The sequence below is a fragment of the Falco naumanni genome, chromosome 7 (assembly GCF_017639655.2).
Source record: "Falco naumanni isolate bFalNau1 chromosome 7, bFalNau1.pat, whole genome shotgun sequence".
Classification (NCBI taxonomy): Eukaryota; Metazoa; Chordata; class Aves; order Falconiformes; family Falconidae; genus Falco; species Falco naumanni.
This window is the reverse complement of record NC_054060.1, coordinates 40061556-40081525: the sequence shown is the minus strand read 5'-3', so window position 1 is coordinate 40081525 and position 19970 is coordinate 40061556. Positions and strand designations below refer to the sequence as shown.

Here is a 19970-nt window from a genome sequence, read left to right as displayed (position 1 = left end):
CCGAAATTGGTAACTTCGCATGCAGAATTTGAGTAAAGAACCCTTCTTTTTTTTTTTTTTTTTTTTTTGTAATATAAACGATTGAGTCATGGTATCCTGCAAGTATCTAAAACGAGTATTTCAATAAGATCACAGGAAAAACACCATTATATTTTGTACGAAGCAGTTATTACTGCCAAAATGCAAAAAATAAGCAAATGCCCTGTTCAGAAGGGGGAAGAATTTTTTCCAAATATCTTTTCTAGTCCTCTCACTTCATTGACATTCTCTGACTGAATTCAGAAGACTCTAGTATTTACCTATTTTTTTTCCCCTCTGTCACCTAAAGATAAGTAGAGACATGAAGTTACTGATTTAATCTGTTTGTTTTGGTTTAAGAAGTTTGTGATTCGAAGGCCTTATAGCATCAGAGGACTTTTTTTTTTTTTTTTTTTTTTTTTTTGCCATAGTTTTGCCACCATCATTGACCTTGCATTGCTTTCTATGAGGTACATGTACTAGGGTCTAATCCTTCATGTTATTACTGTTGTTTAAATCCTGCTCTGAAGATACCCAAGAATACCATATCAGTATAAAGTAATGCCAAGTTGAATGACTTGGGATGTTAAAGTAGACTTCCTAGCTAAAATTCTGAAAAACCTGATGGTAGACATGTCAGGTTCCCCTACCACCTTTATGAACTCAAGTTGAAAGTAATCTTCTCCTGTTCCACTGTCTTTGGGCTTGTTTAAAATACATCTTTGCTTTGTATACTGTTTCTTTGAAATTTACTTACAGTGGGTATACACTGATTATCCTGGAATATAATTGAGAGCTTAAGAATTGTCATCAGAGGAAACATTCCTTGTGAAGTTTCAGATAAGTGTCTTCAGACAATTCTAAAATGCAGATACAAATTTTTTTTTTAAACCACACTTGATGGTGTTATTTTTGACTTTGAACAAACGTATATGTGATAACCACTTAACTATTCAGAAATAATGTGACACAACTGACAAATTTATAGATGGTTGTGAACAACTGGTTTTACTTGCAAGGAATATTTAGTAGTCAGTTAAATCCTTGATCTTATTAGGTATTGAAATACCTGTACTGCTTTTGAACTAGTGCTATGTTCCTAGCCTTTTATTAAGGTTACTGGTATGGAAGTATAGTTGCAAATGTCCCTAAAATCCAAAATGTTCTGATAAGTCCATTAGTCACATGCTTGGGGAACATATCCCCTTTGTCTAATGAACAATACTTAATTTTATTATAGGGTATATACTTAAGCTAATAATCTGTAGTTGCAATGTGGAATTTACTGCAAAGTTTTAATATTAAGGTTTGAATGTCTAGTTTTAGAAGTATAAATAGAATAGCATATTGTCTTTATCTCCAAAGGCATTATATTGTACTTCTAGCAAGCGCACCGACAGAAAAACAGCGACTAGAATGGTGAGTATAATGCTTGGTATTTAAAGAAAAACAAAAATCACCAAACAACAAAACCAAAAACCTTACAACCTTGGACACAAGGGAATATCTGATATGTATAGTATCTCTTTAATGAAATAGAGTTTCAGTGTTTCAAAAATAAATGGATGAAGATGTTACACTTCTGAAAAAAACAGTAAAAATGAAGAACCAGGGAGTGAAGACTGTTGCTTGAATTTTGCTACTTTACAACACTGTGAGGTTAACTATACAAATTTATTTTTTTAAGCCTTTTGTGCTTTTCTAATAAGCAGGGTGAGGAGGTATGTTTTCAATCTCTTGAAATACTGTTTCTCAAAAGAAAAATGCCTCTCCCTTGTTTTTGCTCTCTTTTGTTAGAGAAGTTTTAAGATTGTCAGATATTGGGTTTTTCTTCAATTTTTAAAATTCATCATCTGAAGCCAAAAGCATATTGGAGAAATACGTACTAGTTTCTTGCTGACTGCCTTTTAATTGATGTGTAATGTCTTGCTATTTAATTCCATTTGTAAAATTGGGTTATAATGAGAGCTTCAGGGCATTCTTACGCTTCCCTTGCATTAGTTTTTGCAACGCATTCACTTGGTTCATTGATCTAAATTAATGTCATGTATAGTGCACTAGTTACATCTGTAGTGTCAAGTATTAGTATAAGGAGAATGTTGAGGATTTTGTCCTGGTATGTGATGATAGATAATTCTGTTATTTCATATTAATGAGAACTTGTTAATAAATGACATTTATGCAGGGTGGGCTTGGTGGAATCAAAAATCCGTATTCTAGTTGGAAACCTGGAGAAGAATGAATTCATTACACTGGCTCATGTGAATCCACAGTCATTCCCAGCACCCAAGGAGAATCCTGACAAGTAAGCAAAAGTGTTCTTTCATGTGATAGTCAGGAACTAACTTAGCTAAAATACCGGTTCATTAACAAATAAACTAGCATTTTTATAGAGTCTTAAATGGCTTAATTTTTAATGACAGCATCTAAAGGCAAACAGTTTTAAGCTCTTCTCAAGTACTATTTGTAAAACTAGATATTCTTTATTCTGTATAAGAATGTTTCTGAGCCAGAAAATAACTTCAAGGAAATAATATATTTTTGCTAATAACTATATTAATTGCATAACTTTTTGCCACTAATCCGTGTCAGCTACTGCTCCTTAGCTGCTGTTGTTGTTTGAGCATCTAGCATCACTTGGTAAGACAGTTTTAATTATGAAGCATCATGAGCATTGGGTAGAACATCAGGCACAGTAGAACCAAAATCTTGAGTAATTAAGTACATTAAAGTTATTAAAATTAGCAGTTGAGATGCATGTCATTTAAACTTGGTGATGGCTGATGTTAGAATTCCTCAAGATGTGGCAACAGTGGAGAAAATACCAAGCACTTCAAATCGTTTAGGATTATTGATTTTTCAGCTCCTTCCACCCTTTCCTCTGCCACTCAAAAAATGATTGCAAGTGTGTAGGCTCAAAATGCTTTTTAAGACTTTATTTCTAGGCAGTGTTGTGATTAATTTGTAAGGAATCTTATTTTTTTTGTGAAGTGAAAAAGTGAATGAAGTGTGAAAATGGGGAAGAAACTGTGGTTTTCACTGGGAGTATATGAAAAGCCTTGTTTACCTTCCACCCAGCCTTTTCCAGACTTAAGTGCTTCAAGTGACAGTATGGTGCTCCCTTTTTAAAAACTTATATATGCAAATTACGTGCATGTTCCAGATGAAATTGGACAAAAGCAGGCAGTACCTCTTCAGCACCATTTAAGTGGGTAAATACAGCTACAACTGCCTGCATAATCACAGGCTCTCATTAACTCTTATTTCAGAGGACTTGATGTGGGCAACTTTTCTAGGCAAGGTTATTTTCCCAATGTAAACTATGTGTGTTCTTTCACCTGCCTGCCCAATTTTTTTTCATTGATTGATTGGAAAGCAGTGTTTTTCTGAAATAGTCTTGCAGGGAAAAGACATTTGAATTAAAAGATTAAATTTCTTGAGCTGCTGTAGAAGTGTTACGCTATATTCTGTGCTAGACTATAATAGTTCCTCTTTCATGTATGTTATGTGAAGGTGAGCTGTCAAAGGGGAGGCTCATGCTACCTGAAAACTGCCCTTTGAGGTCAGTTACAGCTAAGAAATTTGAGAGTTGGAAGACGTTTAGCAAAGTGGAAGCTGTCTAATCAAGGAGTAGATTCTAACTACTTCAGGCATCAGGTGCTGAAAATCTGTCATCTCCTTTCAAATCTGTCCTTTACAGTTGTGATGGCTAGTTATAACTCCTAAAAATGAGACAATCATATATAGAAGCACAGGTGAATGAATTAATCTACTCATGATCTTAGTTCATGAAGTTTGCTGGAGGTAGATGGGTCAGTGTTTCGTGACACTTTTTTTTTTTTTTTTTTGGTATTGTGGGTGCAAAGGGAATGTCATTAAGTCAGCTTTGGTTTTGGTCTTTGTATGGCTAGCTCCACTAAAATGTTCAACTGTTGTCTATTGCAGCAGATAACTTAGTAAATTATTCAGTTCTTCTGTCAGTATTATATGACTCTTTTATGCAAATTTTTCCAGGGAAGAATACCGTACAATGTGGGTGATTGGGTTGGTGTTTAAGAAAACAGAAAATTCTGAAAATTTAAGTGTTGATCTTACCTACGACATTCAGTCTTTTACAGACACAGGTGAGTGTTGCTTTCCAGATGTTCTGGTATTTATGAACTTGTTGAAGTTACTGTTTCTGTTCATTAGGTAGTCTGTTTCAGTAGTAGAATCTAGACTTAGGCTAAGGAGTTAGGGTGTTTAATGAAATACAGTTTTAATGAGTTTTAATGCTTCTAGACACTTCAGACATTGTTTTCAGTTTGTTTTCATTAAAACTGGTTAAAATGATGCACACATCTTTTAATGTCACTAAAAATGGTACATTACATTGTGATCTTTACTGAAGAAAATTGGTTATCATGTAACCATGATGCAACCTAACCTCTTTTTGACAATATGTGTATAGTTTAAATATTCTTATTACTTCTGAAACTGAATTCATCATTGGATTAAAGCGGATTATATAGTAGACTCTAGAACAAAATGCTTTTTATTCCATGGTGTTACGTAGTAGCTAGTTGATTCAGTAACTTTTACTTTCATGTCCAACACTTGATGCAAGAAACCTGTTTGACTTTCCAATGTTCTCTTTTTTGATTCATGAGTGAGAAATTTTAAGGAAAGAATTGATAACGGCTGCAGAGTGTGACTCTCTAGTCTAAGCCTAAGAAAGGAACAATACCTTTGAGAAGATTAACTAAAAAATTTGCAGTTCTTGTTTTAAACAAATGACAGTTAAGGCTCAAGTATTACATGCTTACAGAGTTAAAGGAATAGGTTCAAATGCTAGTTAATGCAATGCTGGTCTTTGGATTTCTAAGACTCGGTAAGACTGGAAGCGAGGAAATAGTACACCTCCACCCCCTGGTGTGGACGTATGAGTGAATATAATAAAATAATAATGTATATTTATAAGTAAATTATGCCAAGGCTTGAAAGTTCTTTATTGTCATTTATAGCTGCGGTGAGGGGTCTGTGTGTGTGTGTCTGTGTCAGTCAAAGGGATTTCTGTTTTCTTGAGAGGGGTGGAATATTCCCTTTGATAATAAGTGGTGAAGGTGAAACTATAGACGCATCATTCTAATTTTTGAGAACTTGGAAAACCTTGGTTGCTGCTTTGAAGGAGTGAAGGAATTAATGAATTAGTGTCTTAGGTCTTTTGTTGTTTATAAAAAATGAATTTCAATAGTGTACTTATCAGGTTTTTTTCTATATGAAAATACTAAAAGTTGCACATAGGATTTTGAATCTGGTGTACTTGCACTACATTCAAATCTGAAATTTGGCTAAATACATGGACCTTTAAATGAAGTAGCATTTAATCAGAATTTAGAGACTGTGATGCGCAGTTTTCTGTTCAGTTTCTAAATACACTTTCCAAGGTAGTCAACTAACAAAAATTTCTGTTTCGTTTGTGAGTTTTTGTCATCTCAAATCAATGTGAGTCTGTCTCCATCATTTTTAATCCATCCCGAAAACCTCTGTTTGCCCTATATTTTGGAATAGATCCTAAGATTTTATTGAAACTACTGAAGTATTTTCAAGAATGAAATTAGGGAATAGCTTGCTTTATAGTAGGAGCAGGGGGAGGAGGAGAACCATGAAGAGTGGCCTAGGTTTTCCTTGAAAATTTTCCATTGAGACTTTGGTAACACCTAATGTCAGGAATATGGAATGCTTTAACCATGTCTAGCTTTCTTGAGCATGCCCCTACCCTACCTTAACTGTAACTTGTATAAGCCTCACACGCAGGTTTTATGAGCTTCTTCAATACCAAGAATTAGTCTAGTAGGCACTTTAATATGCAGTAGTCATTGAGCTTTTTGTGTGTCTGTCTCTTAACAGCTTTTTTTATTACATGTTCACAGCCTATTCAATGAGAATAGACAGTGAATAAGGGAGATACCTCCTAAGTTTTGTATTTAAGATCTACAGAACGATTTTTTTATTCATTCGTCTGCCACAGCTTTATTCAACATTTTATAGAAAGCTGATGTGAAAGAACAACAGATTTTTCATTTTTATCTGGCTTTACTTGAACCCAAGATGTTGGGTTGCGGTGTAGTTCCTTTACTAGCACTAACTGTGTTGAATCACCAGAAGTAAATGTTCTGAGGTGAAGAGAAACAGCTCATTATAGTAGACATAATTACAAAAAGAAACAAAGCCAACAACAAAAAAAGCCCAAAGCAAACCAACAAAAAAAACCCCAAAACATAGCAGAAAAAAACCAAACACAAATCACTTCTGTATAAAAATGTGGTGGTATCTGGTGTTGCCAGAATGATTTGTAATATAATAGCTGACACACAAGCATTAAACTCCAGAATTAGAACCTGTTTGTAGGAGCTGCATAAATAAAAGCTGGATCAATTGAAGAGAATAGTTTTATGTAAATACTGTAATTCTTATGAGGAAATCTTATTTCTCTCTTTAGTTCATTTGAGCTGAACTAAAGAATTCACTTTAGTGCTGTTACTATTAAAACTTGTAAACAATATAGTTTAGAGAACTGCATGCTTGCAAGATACTGTTCTTGGACAACAGGTCCCCTACCAAAGTAACATTTTAGTGTTTGTACTGTCAGTGCTGGCATAGTCGGCGGTTTACTTTCTTCCTCCAGAAAAGGGAATGCTGTATTTGTTCTTGACGGTAATAAATGTTCTGAAATGCAAATTGTTTCTGCCTGGGCAAGTAAGTGGACTTTGCAAAATACTTCAGTGTATCTTAATGTTGTTCTAATTGTGTAGTTTATAGGCAAGCAATAAATAGCAAGATGTTTGAGATGGATATGAAGATTGCTGCAAGGCATGTGAAACGTAAGCAACTTCACCAACTGCTACCTAATCATGTGCTTCAGAAAAAGAAAAAGGTAAACTGGACTAATATTTGAGAGCAATAAAAATGCTATTGAGAAATGATACCTCAGGTTTTTAGATTTAGTAATCAAAGAAATAGAATCACATTTTGAATGCTTAGTTTTACCTGTATAAACAATGTGATCTCATCTGACACTAGCAGTATTACTACATGCATGAAATACAATTCTAGATTCTCTGAACATCAAGAACAGGAATAGTATCTTTGGGTCTGGCTGAAATACCGCGTTGTTTTGGCCTTCCTAAACTAAACAGACTTAAAAAAGCGTAATCTAAGATTTTAAAGTTCTCTTAGTACTCTAATGTGCAGGTCACTTAAAGGAAGCATCATTAACAATACCAATAAAACAATCAGTCAAGCAATTCTTGCTACCGCCAGCTTTTTCCTCTTAAAGTTGTTATTACTTAGACTTTCCTGTAAGTCACCTAAACATAAAATTGCAACTCTTCACATAGAAGGAGAGTAGAATGTTGAACTTGTTGCTGGTTTTTTGTATCTAATGGTAGTCAGTTGCTGTAACTGAGATTGAATACTTTGAGGATACTTTTCAGGGAAGTATTATTCAGCCTGCAACTTGGCAGCTTTTGATATTGTATGTTCTTAATGAAAAGATGTAAATGACAGTTTTGACACCAGAAAGTTGCCCATTGCCTAGCCAGGGTAGGTATTTTCTCCCTCAGTGTATAGTTTACCTGTGTGGCCATACATGAGAATGGTAACACTTCTAATTGTGTTGGATGTGATTTACTTTCAGTGGAGGCAAAACAAAGGAAGTGGAACATGGAATTTAACAATTTAGGCTGTATTTCAAAATTCCTGTTTCTTTGTGTTAGCTTAATCTGAGAGCAATACGAGTTTGCTTGTATTTGTGAATAACTACACCACTGTTATATACTCAGGTATATCTAAATAACATGCTTTGTTACTATAGCTGTTTTATGTTAACTGCTTTTTTAATGAACAGGAAATCTTGTATTGATACTAAGTGTAAATCTGTTTGTAATACATTTCAGACGACAACGTAAATATTAAGTGATGCATCTCCTAAGTAGTAATGTGTCAGAGGAGGGTGTTTCTTCTCCACTGACTGTTTTAAATTCTAATCAGTCTCTAAATTCTTTGTATTAATTGTGGGTTTGGTGTACATTGGTATTACTTGGAAGTTAATGAAAGCAGTATCTATAAGCCCACAAAACCAAAGACATTTGAAATAAACTGTTACTATATTTAGCGATTGTATTTTCATCTTTATCTTATGTTTTTGAACATCGTTGGTTCAGACAAATCTGTACCTGAATTGCGAATGTGAAAATGTAAATGCTTGTAGTGACAGAATAGTGGTTTATTTACATGTAAAAGGATTAATCGTCCATTAATGTTTTGCATTTTTAAATGCTTCTACTTCCAGGTTGTTTTTTTCTGAAAACATGCTTAAATTTACCTGCATTTAAGGCATGCATACTTGCTTCGTTTGTGGTGGAAGCTCATTGCTGTTAAATCATCTCTTGTTTTTTCTTCACAAATGTAACAGCTAACATTTTGCATAACTGAAATATTACATCATTTGAATCTTCATTGATTTTTAAGCCTTTAAGACTAATATAATTGTCTTTTTGTCTTGTGGATTGCAGCATTCAACAGAAGGAATTCGGTTGACAGCTCTGAATGACAGCAGCCTAGACTTGTCTATGGACAGTGATAACAGCACGTCTGTGCCTTCGCCTACTAGTGCTATGAAGACGAGTCCATTGAACAGTTCTGGAAGTTCTCAGGGGTAATGAAAACTTTCAGTCTTGTGGCTGCTCTCTGTTCCTGAATTACTTGCATTTAAAAGCATAGCAGATACTGCATCCATGAGATACTACGGTTATCAAGGTGTGACTGTTCCAAACTGGAACTTGCAGACACTCTTTATTTCCAGTTTGAGCACTAGAACAGGGCTAAATTTGGGGGATAGGGAGCATGGCATTGGACTTCAGATAAGGAATTATAAAGTTGGGTAGAAATCCTTAGAACAACAAGGTGATGTAAAAACTTGGGGACACTGCAGTAGGAGGCTGTGAGAGGTAGTAAGCAGGAAATTGAGGTGTGAGAATAAGGGTTGTGTGAGTTTTGGTCAAAATGAGAGACAGTACAGGAGTTTAGGCTTTCTGTCTGGGAAATCAGTAGTGCTACTGCTATTACTGATGATATCCATGCAAATTAAGCTTATGAACATAATCTTCTATTGTATTTTCAAAGTGTACATATTAATGTTTATCTTAAGCCTGTCTTTCTGTATTGTCTTTTCATAGAATCACAGAATGGTTTGGGTTGGAAATGACCTTAAAGATCACCAAGTTCCAACCCCTGCCATGGGCAGGGACACCTTCCACCAGACCCGGTTGCTCAAAGCCACATCTGACCTGGCCTATCTAAATTTCAGTTTGCCCAAGTAGATGGGATTCTGTTCTTTCTTCTTTCAAGAGTCCCATGTTTGTCTGTTTGATGCAGAGAGAAGTTAACATCAGTTGCCTACAATTGTGCAGGATTAGATGTATATTACAGGATGTTGTATAGGATAAAATACTTAAGTTCACTAAACTTACTCCTTTTGACAAGTATTCTTTAACTTGGTCTTATGTGGTAAATGATTTCCAATAGTTGATGCCGCTAACCGTGATATTAAAACAAGTCTATGATATCTAGGAAGTCACACTTGTAGTGGAAATTGCCCCATTATGATTTTTGGGCATAGTCATAACGGTGTGTGTAAATGGAAAACAAACTTTCTATTCTATTTTGGTCCTTCTGTACTGGTTTTGTTCCGTTCTTCAGGGAAGTAGTTGCTGCATTTTCCCCTGCACCTTATTTGGGCAGATATTGCTTCAATTGTTGCCCTTTTTTTAATGCAACTCCTTACTGGTCTAAAAAACTGTCTCTGAAGTGATTCAGATTAAATATTTGAAATAGCTTCCATTGCTCAAGTTTGACAGTAGATTACCAATGCTCATTTCTGTCTTCCTGCTGTGACATAGTATTGTAAGTTCTGCTCTGTAATGTAGGTAAAATCTATCATCTATGGTTACTGGCCATGCATGTGGTGTGATGAAAGGCGGGACATACAGCACCATAGCTTTACTAATGTTCAGCATTTCGTCATTTTTCCCTTTTAGCAGAAGCAGTCCTGCGCCAGCTGTAACAGCAGCATCTGTGACCAACATACAGGCTTCTGAAGTCACTGTGCCACAAATAAATTCCAGTGAAAGCTCAGGGGGTAAGGAAAGTGGCACAGTATATCGTTTCTATTGATTTTTTTTTTGTTTGTTTGTTGTTTGTGATGTCTGTGAAACAGTTTTTCTTCCAGTTTGAGGTCTTTACTTAACACATGCTCTAACATGTTCTCCTTGATGTACAGATTTAACTAATTTCTTTAGGACTCAAGAAACCATGGCAGAATACTTTGTGCCGTGATGTTTGTTTATTCTTTTACTCTTAGAGATTTATATTTTACATTCACAACAGCCATAGTTTTCCAGTGGCTTTATGTAGGTCTGTAGTTCAGTTGATCAAATAAGGAAAAACTATCTAAAGATGGAAGAGCAATTTTTGTATTTATTCCTAATCCATTTTGTAGTTAAACCCAAGAGATGATTCTGTACTGTCTGTAATCTGTGCTTCCATGTTACTGTTCCTGTTGTTCATGAAATTGTTTCTAATAATGAAAAAGACTCAGGTGTCAATAAGGGGCATGTGTTCTGCTTACATCTTTTCAGATATGTCCTACTGTGTGTGCTGACGTTACCCTCCATATTTTCTACAATAAAAACTACGCTTCACTTAATACTTAAGAAAAATTGACTTTTTAGTGCAAGAACAAAAGCACCTGGTGGAAATATTCACTTGGCAGCATCAGCTGCTGCTCTTTTTGATGGCACTTTAGCTGTATACAAGGAGCAAGTCAGAAATAGATTGAAAAGGGGACCAACTGGTTAGCCTTTCAAGATGAGAGCTCTATTATTTCACTCCTTCACATGTGGCACGGTGGAGTCTTAACTGTTCTCTGATTTTTATTGTGAGTCACAGGTGCATCAATGTGAGTGAGTTAGTCCATGAGCACTAAATGGAGCTTAAATGGAATGACTGGTTTTTGGATTTGTAGACATATCAGAAGTTGTTTGTTCTTGTATTTTAGTTAATCAAAAAGCAGTCACCTGATAGTTATTAATGAAAAATTTCCTCAATGTAATTTTTCTTATCCTGGAGCATCTCCCTGTGTGCGCTTGTTGGTTTGAGGTAGGCAATTGGTGAGGTAGAGCTTTTTCAAATGGAGCATTTTTCAAAAAGATGTTTGGAATGTCAGATCTTTTTTTGATGCTCTGTGATGACTTCGTATCTGTCATTGTGTACTCTGAGCCTGAGAAGTGGTAAATTTCATGTTTGAGTGACAAAGGTGGTATCAAATTGGTCTTGAATTTTATTTCAGGCAGTCTTTGGCAATGCATTTATATGGCTGAGTACAGAAACAGTAAAACTTCTTTTTGGGTACCAAAAATAATAGCTGTATTAGCACAGAGCTTTGTCTGGGTTAGTGTACCTAGCTGTTAAGCAGGGTTATTTAGACCAGGCAGTGTCACTGACATGGCTACCCTCTATCTGGTACAGGAATTGTCTCTTGGAACGAGCCTGAAACTAAACTGTGCTGTGTCATTCCAAACATGATGCTTGTAACACTAACTGTACCACTGCTGTCATGCCTGCTTGGTTTCTGTGGGTTTGAGTAGAGACCAAAAATACCAGTGAGTGAACTGAAACGGTGGTGTCATCTCATCTTGTTGAAGCTTTTTTTTTTATTTATTTATCCATAGGTACTTCAAATGAAAGCATTCCTCAAACTGCCACACAACCAGCCATTTCTCCACCACCAAAGCCTACCATCTCTAGAATTGTTTCCTCAGCATATCTATTAAATCCATCACCAAGAACTTCAGGAAATGTTGCAACAAAAATGCCTAGCCCTGTCACAGCAGTGAAAAGGACATCTTCTCCCCATAAAGAAGAGTCTCCCAAGAAAATGAAAATCGAGGAGGTATTTTGGATTTTGGGGTCATACATAGCAATGTCTGAAACTTTGAATATTAATTTCAGCTGCAGAGTGCTGATTCTTGTGTTTCAAATATTTTGTTAAACGGGGTGTATGTTTCCTATTCTGATTGCATTGCTGCTTTATGTATTCAGCTTGCTTAGGTGTTAGTGTTTTTTTTTCTTAGGCTGATGTTTGTCACGTGACACACGTGCTGCATTTCTGAGAATTCTCAGAAATGCTTAGATTCTAAATTCTTGTCTTAAAAGCACGTTTTTTTGTTTGAGTACAACATGTTAAGTCTCAGAAGTAATTCTGTTTTCAAAACCGCTTTATGACCTTATTTTCTTGTTGATTTTTTTAAAAAATGTTTTTATGATTTTTAATAGTTTCTGGGTTTGTTTTCATTTTCAGCAGGATGAAATAAGTGAAGATACTAGCTGTATAGATTTGAATGAGCATGAAAAAATGGAAACTAAGGTATCTATGCCTACACCATAGAACTTTGTGTATATTAATCAGGACTCTTCCTTGTGAAAATTACTGTGTTTGCCTCTAGGAATGACTGAGAGTGTTCATAGATACAATATAGACTCTCCAGTAAAGATAGCAAAATGATACATTATTTTATCAATGTATATGTCAAGATTAATGAATTGCAGTACATTATCTGTTGCCAGGCTAAGCTGAGCCTGAGTCCATGGTCGCATAGGACAGCGATTTCTTTGCTGGTCATTCACACAGTGTTATGCATGGCAAAAAAAATTAATGGTATTTATATTGCATCAGATCAGGCATGTGTCTATATGCCTTGCTTTGCTGGCATGCCAAACTTGATGTATATTACTTAAACAGTTGTCCTCTGTATTCCATTGGGATTTTTTCATGTTGGGCTGAGAATCCTGAAGCCAGGTGCTACCTTGTTCACTGTTGAGATAAAAAAAAGTTTCAAATGATGGTAAATAAATCCTTTCTGATAGTGAAATTATTCTATGAAATTGCAGCATACCTTTTGGGGACTTCCAAAGATTCAAGCACGCCTCTCCTGTATCTTGTAATTTAGCAGACAATTTTTCTGCTTACTGATTGGCCAGAAAGGGTGACAGTCTATCTTAAGCCATATGATAGCAGCTCTCCACTTGGGTCCATACAGTTTTTGTAGGGCATGTTCTGTTGTCTTTGGAATCTCTGGAAAACATACCAAGAAATTAAAATAGCTAATAAAATGCTTTAAGTGCTTTGGTTTATAGTTTACACACCCGTAAGTGAGGAATTGTATCTTGTTATGTAGTCACATTGAAATCTCTTTGAATTCAAGACAGGTGAAGTCAGAAATGCAAGTAAGCATTTAATTCTAATGTTGAAAATAGATCCTCTGGGTGCAGATCATTGTAAAAGACAAAGGTACTCCTGTTAGCTTTTATTGTTAGTCTCCTCTAAATCTTATATCCTTAATAGGCACAGAAGGAAATGGTGGAATGAGCTTTAACATAAACATAAGCATTTTTCCATTGAAATGAATGCCTTTTTGTTAGGGGATGGTTTACTAAATGATAGTTTTAACTAACAGGCTGTCTTCATTAAAATGAATGTGCTACTATGCTTTAGCTGTGCAGTCCCACTGTTGTACCTGAAAAACTGGCTTTGATGTTAAATCTGTTCATCCACAAAGCTGATTCAACAACCTATTGCAGTAGTAGGAAAACTTTTTCTGCTGGAATGGTGAAAGCAGTGGAAAAGCAGTTGAATTTGCAACAAATTCAATAGCTTTTCACATGGTCTTTCTTGATACTATACTTTTTGTCTTTCGTGAGTTGAATGACATGTAATGTTTTCCATATAGGATTCTGTATAAAAGGTGTTAAGTGGTTAAACAAGTGACAGTTGAGAAGTGATTTAGCTTGTATTGATGTCAGATTTCTAATCAGCAAAACATAATACAGAAATCCCACACTAGAGAACAAAAGGATGGGTATCAATGCAGCAAGTACCAATATTTGCCTCTTTTCTTTTGCTGTATATGCTTAACTTAAAGGCATTCGGTTTAATGGAGTTTGATATTGCTTTTATAATTGGAAGTGGTATAACTGTGTCGATGTTTTTGTGTCTTTAGGAGCAACTTGAGACAGAAGTGAATGTTAATTCTCAAACAGAAACTCTTCAGACAACTTCTCTGCAAGCTCCTCAGGTACTGTTTCTAAGAACACCTCCATGTGTGTGTGCTAATCTGTGGTGAAAACACTGACATTAAAATGAGTTCAGACGTTAAAAATGTGTATTTTTTTAATATAAATCCATTGTGTGGAAAGCTGCTTGTTGTTACTGTTGCAATTTTTGTGTTTTAGATGGTCATTGATCTTATTGAATGTGCATTGTAGCTAAACATGTATGGCTTGCCATACAAACTGACCGAAGCTGGATTCGCTCTTCTGAATTGTGCCTTCAAAGTAAGGGGCTCAGTTTATTCCTTTGTGCTTTGCACATCACAGAATAATCCTTTCTAACAAGGAAACAAATGCTTTAAATAGCTGCTGCTCAAAGATACCCTGATAGAGGTTGAGAATGTCTGAAATGTAACCAGATTCTGCTGTTTGGTGTGACAGAGAGATAAATTGTAATCTTATAATTTCTTAGCCAGCTGTGTTGCTTCCCTGAAGGTATTAGAAGTGTGAGGAGCACTGGAAAAATAGACAAAGTTAAGAATTTTCTGGCATTCACTCAAATTTTTGTTCCTAATACTGTAACAACTTGTAGAGAACACATCTTTGTCCTTAATAGCATTTTTAAGTTACTTTTCATGCTCTACTGATTAAAGTTTCACTATCACAAAGTATTTTATGCACACTTCACTCATTAAATGTGTAGTAAATGTATTGATTGAAAATGGAGATATATTACAATAGTATTAATAGTATTTGTTATCAGACTTTTTGAGCTATATGAGCAGTATGAATAAAGGTACCAAAATTGTTTGGCCAAAACTCCAGATGCTACTTGGGCACTCTAAACTGCTTCAGGGAAAATTTTAGATCATTTAATACACTAAGTTTATTTTACCTTTTGTTGAGGGAGGATTATATGAAGCTTTGTAGCTTTTACAAAATTATGTAGTTGTTACTTTAGGAAAAGTAATCTGGAAACTGCAGAAGAATGGTGGGCCTCTTCTGTCATTTTTCAGTATTCTGGCAGGCTTTGTTTAAAACACTGCTCGTGTTGTAGAAAATAGAAACATGTTAAACGGCAGGTCAGCACCAAGCAGAGGGGGCTGCTGGGGGCAGGGGGGAGGCAGGCAGGCAGAGCTTTTGTGCCCTGAGTCCTTCTTGCACTGTGCTTTGCTACTGTCAGTCAGTGCTAACTCAATTGACTTTTTAATAAAACAACAATTAAGAGCAGTCATTTTAATGCAGCTTTTCCCATGTATCAAATGTACCTTATATTAATTTTGAATGGTTATAACACAAGAAAACATTTGATGATAAATCATGGGAAGTAATGCATAATAACTGGGTTACTGGGATAGCAAATAATCTGGTGCAGGAGAAAAGAAACCCTTCGAAGTTTAAAACGCACATGCACCCACCCTGCACCCCCCACCCCCCCGCCAAAAACCAACTCAACCCAACAATAAAGGCTTGTTAAGCCTGTGAGAAATTAATGAATCGCACTGAATCTTGAGTATTCCTTTTCTGTGTTTTCCTTTATTTGGCTTCAGATACAATTTTACTGAATGGGATTTAAGTCTTTTAAGTGGGCACTGTTTCAGAGTTTGTCTTACCTTTTCCATATAAATCTAAACCAATATCAAAAGTTGAAAATTTGTCTGTACAGAGCTTTTAAACAGTCTGAAATGTGAATGTGTGAAGACACATACTTTGCACTGGGGACAGTTTATCATCATTCTTCTGTAAGGGGCTGAGGCTTAACACTGAACTGTTCAAAGGAATTTCTAAATACTAAACATCTAGGTCAGGTAGTAGATGTCACTGATCAAGCACCCTTATTATATGAATATTATGTTTTATTGTATTACAGGTTACTAGTAGGCTCAGCTTTATCTGCAGATTTATCTTCCTAATTTCTTTCAGTTGTTGAAAAAGGAAATGTACATCATGAAAGACTCTTGTACAGATTTTTCTTAATGACTGTGTAGGCAAAGGAAATACCTGCTTCTGTATTTATAATTATCCTTATCTTGGTGTATTCCTAAAAACTCTTCTAAAGATCTTGGTTTTGAAAGTTAGTGCCAGTTACTATAATATTTTTCTTCTGATATTTACAAAGTTAAAATACAACCAAACTTCTTCTTTTCTTTTCAGAAAACACCCAGTACAGACCTTTCAGATATCCCTGCTCTCCCTGCAAATCCTATTCCTGTTATCAAGAATTCAATAAAATTGAGATTGAACCGGTAAAAACAACCTCAGGGGTCCATAAACAGTATCTGCCAACTCAACCTGTTGTCTTCTAATGCTAGAAAAAAAAAGGAGAACGGAGGGTGCAAGACTAGAACATAATTGCAAATGGATTTAGGTATATTTTGTGCACTTCCCTTTCTGGGCTAAAATCACCACTTGATTGGAAGTCCAGGTTAGTATGTGAAGCCAGGAGTACAATTAATGTGTTAGCAACAGTTGCATTAAATATTTCGAAGGATTACTGCCTTTAAAAACATGAACACTATTTGTAGCCATATTTGACATTCTGATTGAATTTCTTTGCATTGTTTCAAAATTGAGATAAAACTGGCATAAGAATCCCTTAAATGCACTTTTATGTACTTTTTTTATTGGAGTATGACTAATTTTAGATTGTCAGCTGATACATTTTCGTTTTATTGAAGGATCTCTTCAATAGTAGTAATCTGCAAATTGGGTGATGTTCTATGATGTACTATACATTGAAACCAAAGTGTATAGCATATCTAGTTCAACTGCCATCAAGCAGCAGTAAAATTTAAAGTGAAATGTCAGATCTTGAGGTTATAAGACAAGTTTGAGGAAGTAATTGGGAAGTTTTGGTGTTGATGGGACATGATTAAGATGTGGTCTACTTTTTATTTATAGGATTGTTTTAAGGTGCATACAGATCAGCAGTCAAGCAGCAAATAAACTTTCCTTTGAGCTAATGAAACTCCTTATTCCCTTTTTGATCCCTTTACTTCTTGGGAAAGGCTTTGCATTTTATGTTGGTGGGGGGGTTGGTGGGGGGTTGTTTTTTTGGTGTTTTTTTCCAGCTTGTATGCACCATATAGGACAATAGTTATTTATACAAAATAAAAACAAGCTATGTACTCATTTGGATTTCCCCCTGCCACTTACCTAATTGTAATACCTTCTGGCCTGTAGGCACAAATTCAGTATTTTGTCCCATGACTAAAGTGTTTAAGTAAATATTGCGTGCCTGTGAAATAAAACACCTGTCTTGATGGCCTTTGAATTGCTAAATATGAGATGATTTTTGTACACTCCATAAAAGTCCTGTATGCATTTAAAAGCTTCAAATTTTAAATAAAGGCAAAAAGATTTTTCCCTAAGTATTTTAACCTTTTTATTTTTAGATGGCTCATCAGAAATAGTTTTACATACTGAACAACACTGAATTTTTAAAAATCATATTTCTAGTAAGCACTTGACATCTAGTAAGCTCTCTTATTTTTTGTTCTTGTAGTCCTATCAAAAAAGTAACAACTTTTTCTTTTGAAAGAACTGAATCTCTTGTGGCAAAGGACATCAGTATTTGAGGAACATGAGGAATACCAACAGTAATACCAGATGTAGATAAGAAACTTCATGTTACTATTACTTAAGTCTGAAATATGTGGGATGTCAAATCATACTTCCCATACTTTGATTAGCATGTTTTATGAACTCCCTTCTCCCGTTGTGCTCCATCCTATTACACGTGCATCTTTCATGTTAAAATTAAATTACTTACACTCTTCCCCTTATCCTTCTAAATTAATTCTCCAAAGTCAGAGTGTAGCTTATCTTTTACTTAGGCTGTGCAGTAACTGAAGGGTTTTTTTTTTGCCATTTGTCTAAGATGTCTAGTATACAATATTTCTTTTCCTTGCCCTGTGCAGCCTGCTGTCGTCCACCCCCCAAAGAAGGTTATATTAACAGTTGAAGTGTACAAGGTGTCTGTGTATTTTGTGTAGCTATGGAGTTTAGATCGAAATTGCCAGGCACAAATTTAGTCTTGTCATTTTGTTTACACATCAGAAAATCTTTTTCATTTTATTAAACGTTTCATGTAACTGCACCCAAGTTTTGCCAAGCTGGAAACTTGGAACTTTTCTGTATAGTGACTTTTTAATTCTAGTTTTCATAACCTGGAGATCAGACTGTTGCTTTCGCATGATGTACGTAGTGTCTCATGACTGGAGTTTGCTTTGTTTTATAGTATCTGTACTCCTTGTATTTTTCAAGAGCTATTTTGTAAACAGATGATGTATTTCTCCATTGAAAACACAATAAAAAACAGCACAATCCCATAGTTGTCTGATTTTTCTGAATGCATAAAATGGATTTTACTCTCTTAATTCATGCTTGGCTCTTAAATTTTCTGCGAAGACAAAATATGATGTGGCCTAAAAGACGTGAATGTTCTCTACATAAGCATCATGATGGATATAGGAAGTGGAAGTAGCATTCAGGGAGGATGTTGAGTTCTAGTCTGTTAAAGGGAAAAGTTGTGGATTGTGCAGTGACTTGGCAGGGGCAGAGTGTACTGCCAGAAAAAAACCAAATCCATTTTAAGAGCATCCATTCCTTGTTTCCTGATCAGGAGTCTATCTCAAAGTCTTGAATTCTTAAAAGCTGATAAAAGTAGAAGAAATATGTGCATAAACAATTTGGGGCTGTACTATTTTCTTGAAAGTTGGAATTCCATTTTTTGAAAACTTTCAGCTGTAACAGTTTTGGCGTCTTACACTTGCTTTTCTTGCAAGTGACTATTTCTTATGTCAGCAGATGGCACTATTTCTCTTCTTGTCATAGTTTAAGCTTGCCCTGAAATAAAAAGTAAAAATTACAAGTAACTGTGCATCATTGATCTTTGTATCAGCATGAACCCAATCCTCCAAATGCTTGATGTGAGTAACTTTAATAAGTAGTCTCCTTTTGACTAAAATTTCTTTAACTGCTAAAACCACTGATGATTACGGTCTTCATATTATAATTACCCTGCCTAAAACAATAAACCTTTGTGTTGTATATATTTTTCACAGCATGCAATTGCATGTCTTGTCTAGAAAAGATTCATCATCTTTATATCTTGCCCACCCCGTCTCCCTTTCATCACAGCTGATGTTATTTATGGCTTTAATTCCTCTTTTATTTTCGCTGACCAATAAAAATCTGCTAGTAGATACACAAATTTCTGTTCAGTGCTTCTCAATCTACTGGCAATAGGCTTGTTTTTTCCAAGTTACCAGTCATGAACCTCCAGAAGTAAGTTCATGGACTCAAAAGGATCTGCAAACAAGAAGCTGAAAATTACTGTTGTAGCCAAAATAATTAACACTAATAAGCCATGGTTCTAACAGATGGCTTTAGATGTACTGATTTGAATCAGACATTTGAGTTGATGAGTTCTCGCTAAAGTTGTGCTTCCTTGCTGTAGGTAGTATGTGTACATGCCATTTCTTGGTTTCTTTCTTTTTTCTTAACTGCAGAATCTTTACACTTGTAGCTACAAGTAGTAGCAGGTAGCAACAAATGCCAGTTGATAGTAAATTTACCTTAAACAACTGATTTTAATCGAACAATAAAAGTTAAACTCAGTTCTTCAGTTTGTAGAATAGCAAAAAATAATTCAGTATACCAAGAACACACTAGATGTTACTGAGCCAGGATCTGTACTGAAATGAATGCTGTGGTAGTTACTGAGGAAGTAAATGCGTTTATTTTCTCATATTACATATTTTTTTGGAAGTTGGGTGCATTTGTACAGAAGGCATTTGACG

The 19970-nt window shown here is 35.3% G+C and overlaps 1 protein-coding gene across 8 annotated transcripts in view; it reads left to right on the top strand.

Moving 5' to 3' along the window:
- PAPOLA (poly(A) polymerase alpha) overlaps nucleotides 1-18497 on the top strand; it is a 44655-nt gene extending 26158 nt beyond the window's left edge. For 2 of the 8 annotated variants that reach the window (XM_040599664.1, XM_040599670.1), the window contains exons 13-23: nucleotides 1384-1437; nucleotides 2204-2323; nucleotides 4033-4142; nucleotides 6813-6934; nucleotides 8574-8716; nucleotides 10098-10198; nucleotides 11790-12010; nucleotides 12419-12484; nucleotides 14118-14192; nucleotides 14383-14451; nucleotides 16321-18497. In XM_040599664.1, coding sequence (XP_040455598.1) covers nucleotides 1384-1437; nucleotides 2204-2323; nucleotides 4033-4142; nucleotides 6813-6934; nucleotides 8574-8716; nucleotides 10098-10198; nucleotides 11790-12010; nucleotides 12419-12484; nucleotides 14118-14192; nucleotides 14383-14451; nucleotides 16321-16416 — 1177 coding nt within the window. In that variant the 3' untranslated portion in view covers nucleotides 16417-18497. Of the gene's footprint in view, nucleotides 1-1383; nucleotides 1438-2203; nucleotides 2324-4032; nucleotides 4143-6812; nucleotides 6935-8573; nucleotides 8717-10097; nucleotides 10199-11789; nucleotides 12011-12418; nucleotides 12485-14117; nucleotides 14193-14349; nucleotides 14452-16320 lie in introns of those variants that run through there. The other 6 variants (XM_040599666.1, XM_040599665.1, XM_040599669.1 and 3 more) reach the window with 6 other exon arrangements.
- Nucleotides 18498-19970: the final 1473 nt, after the last annotated feature.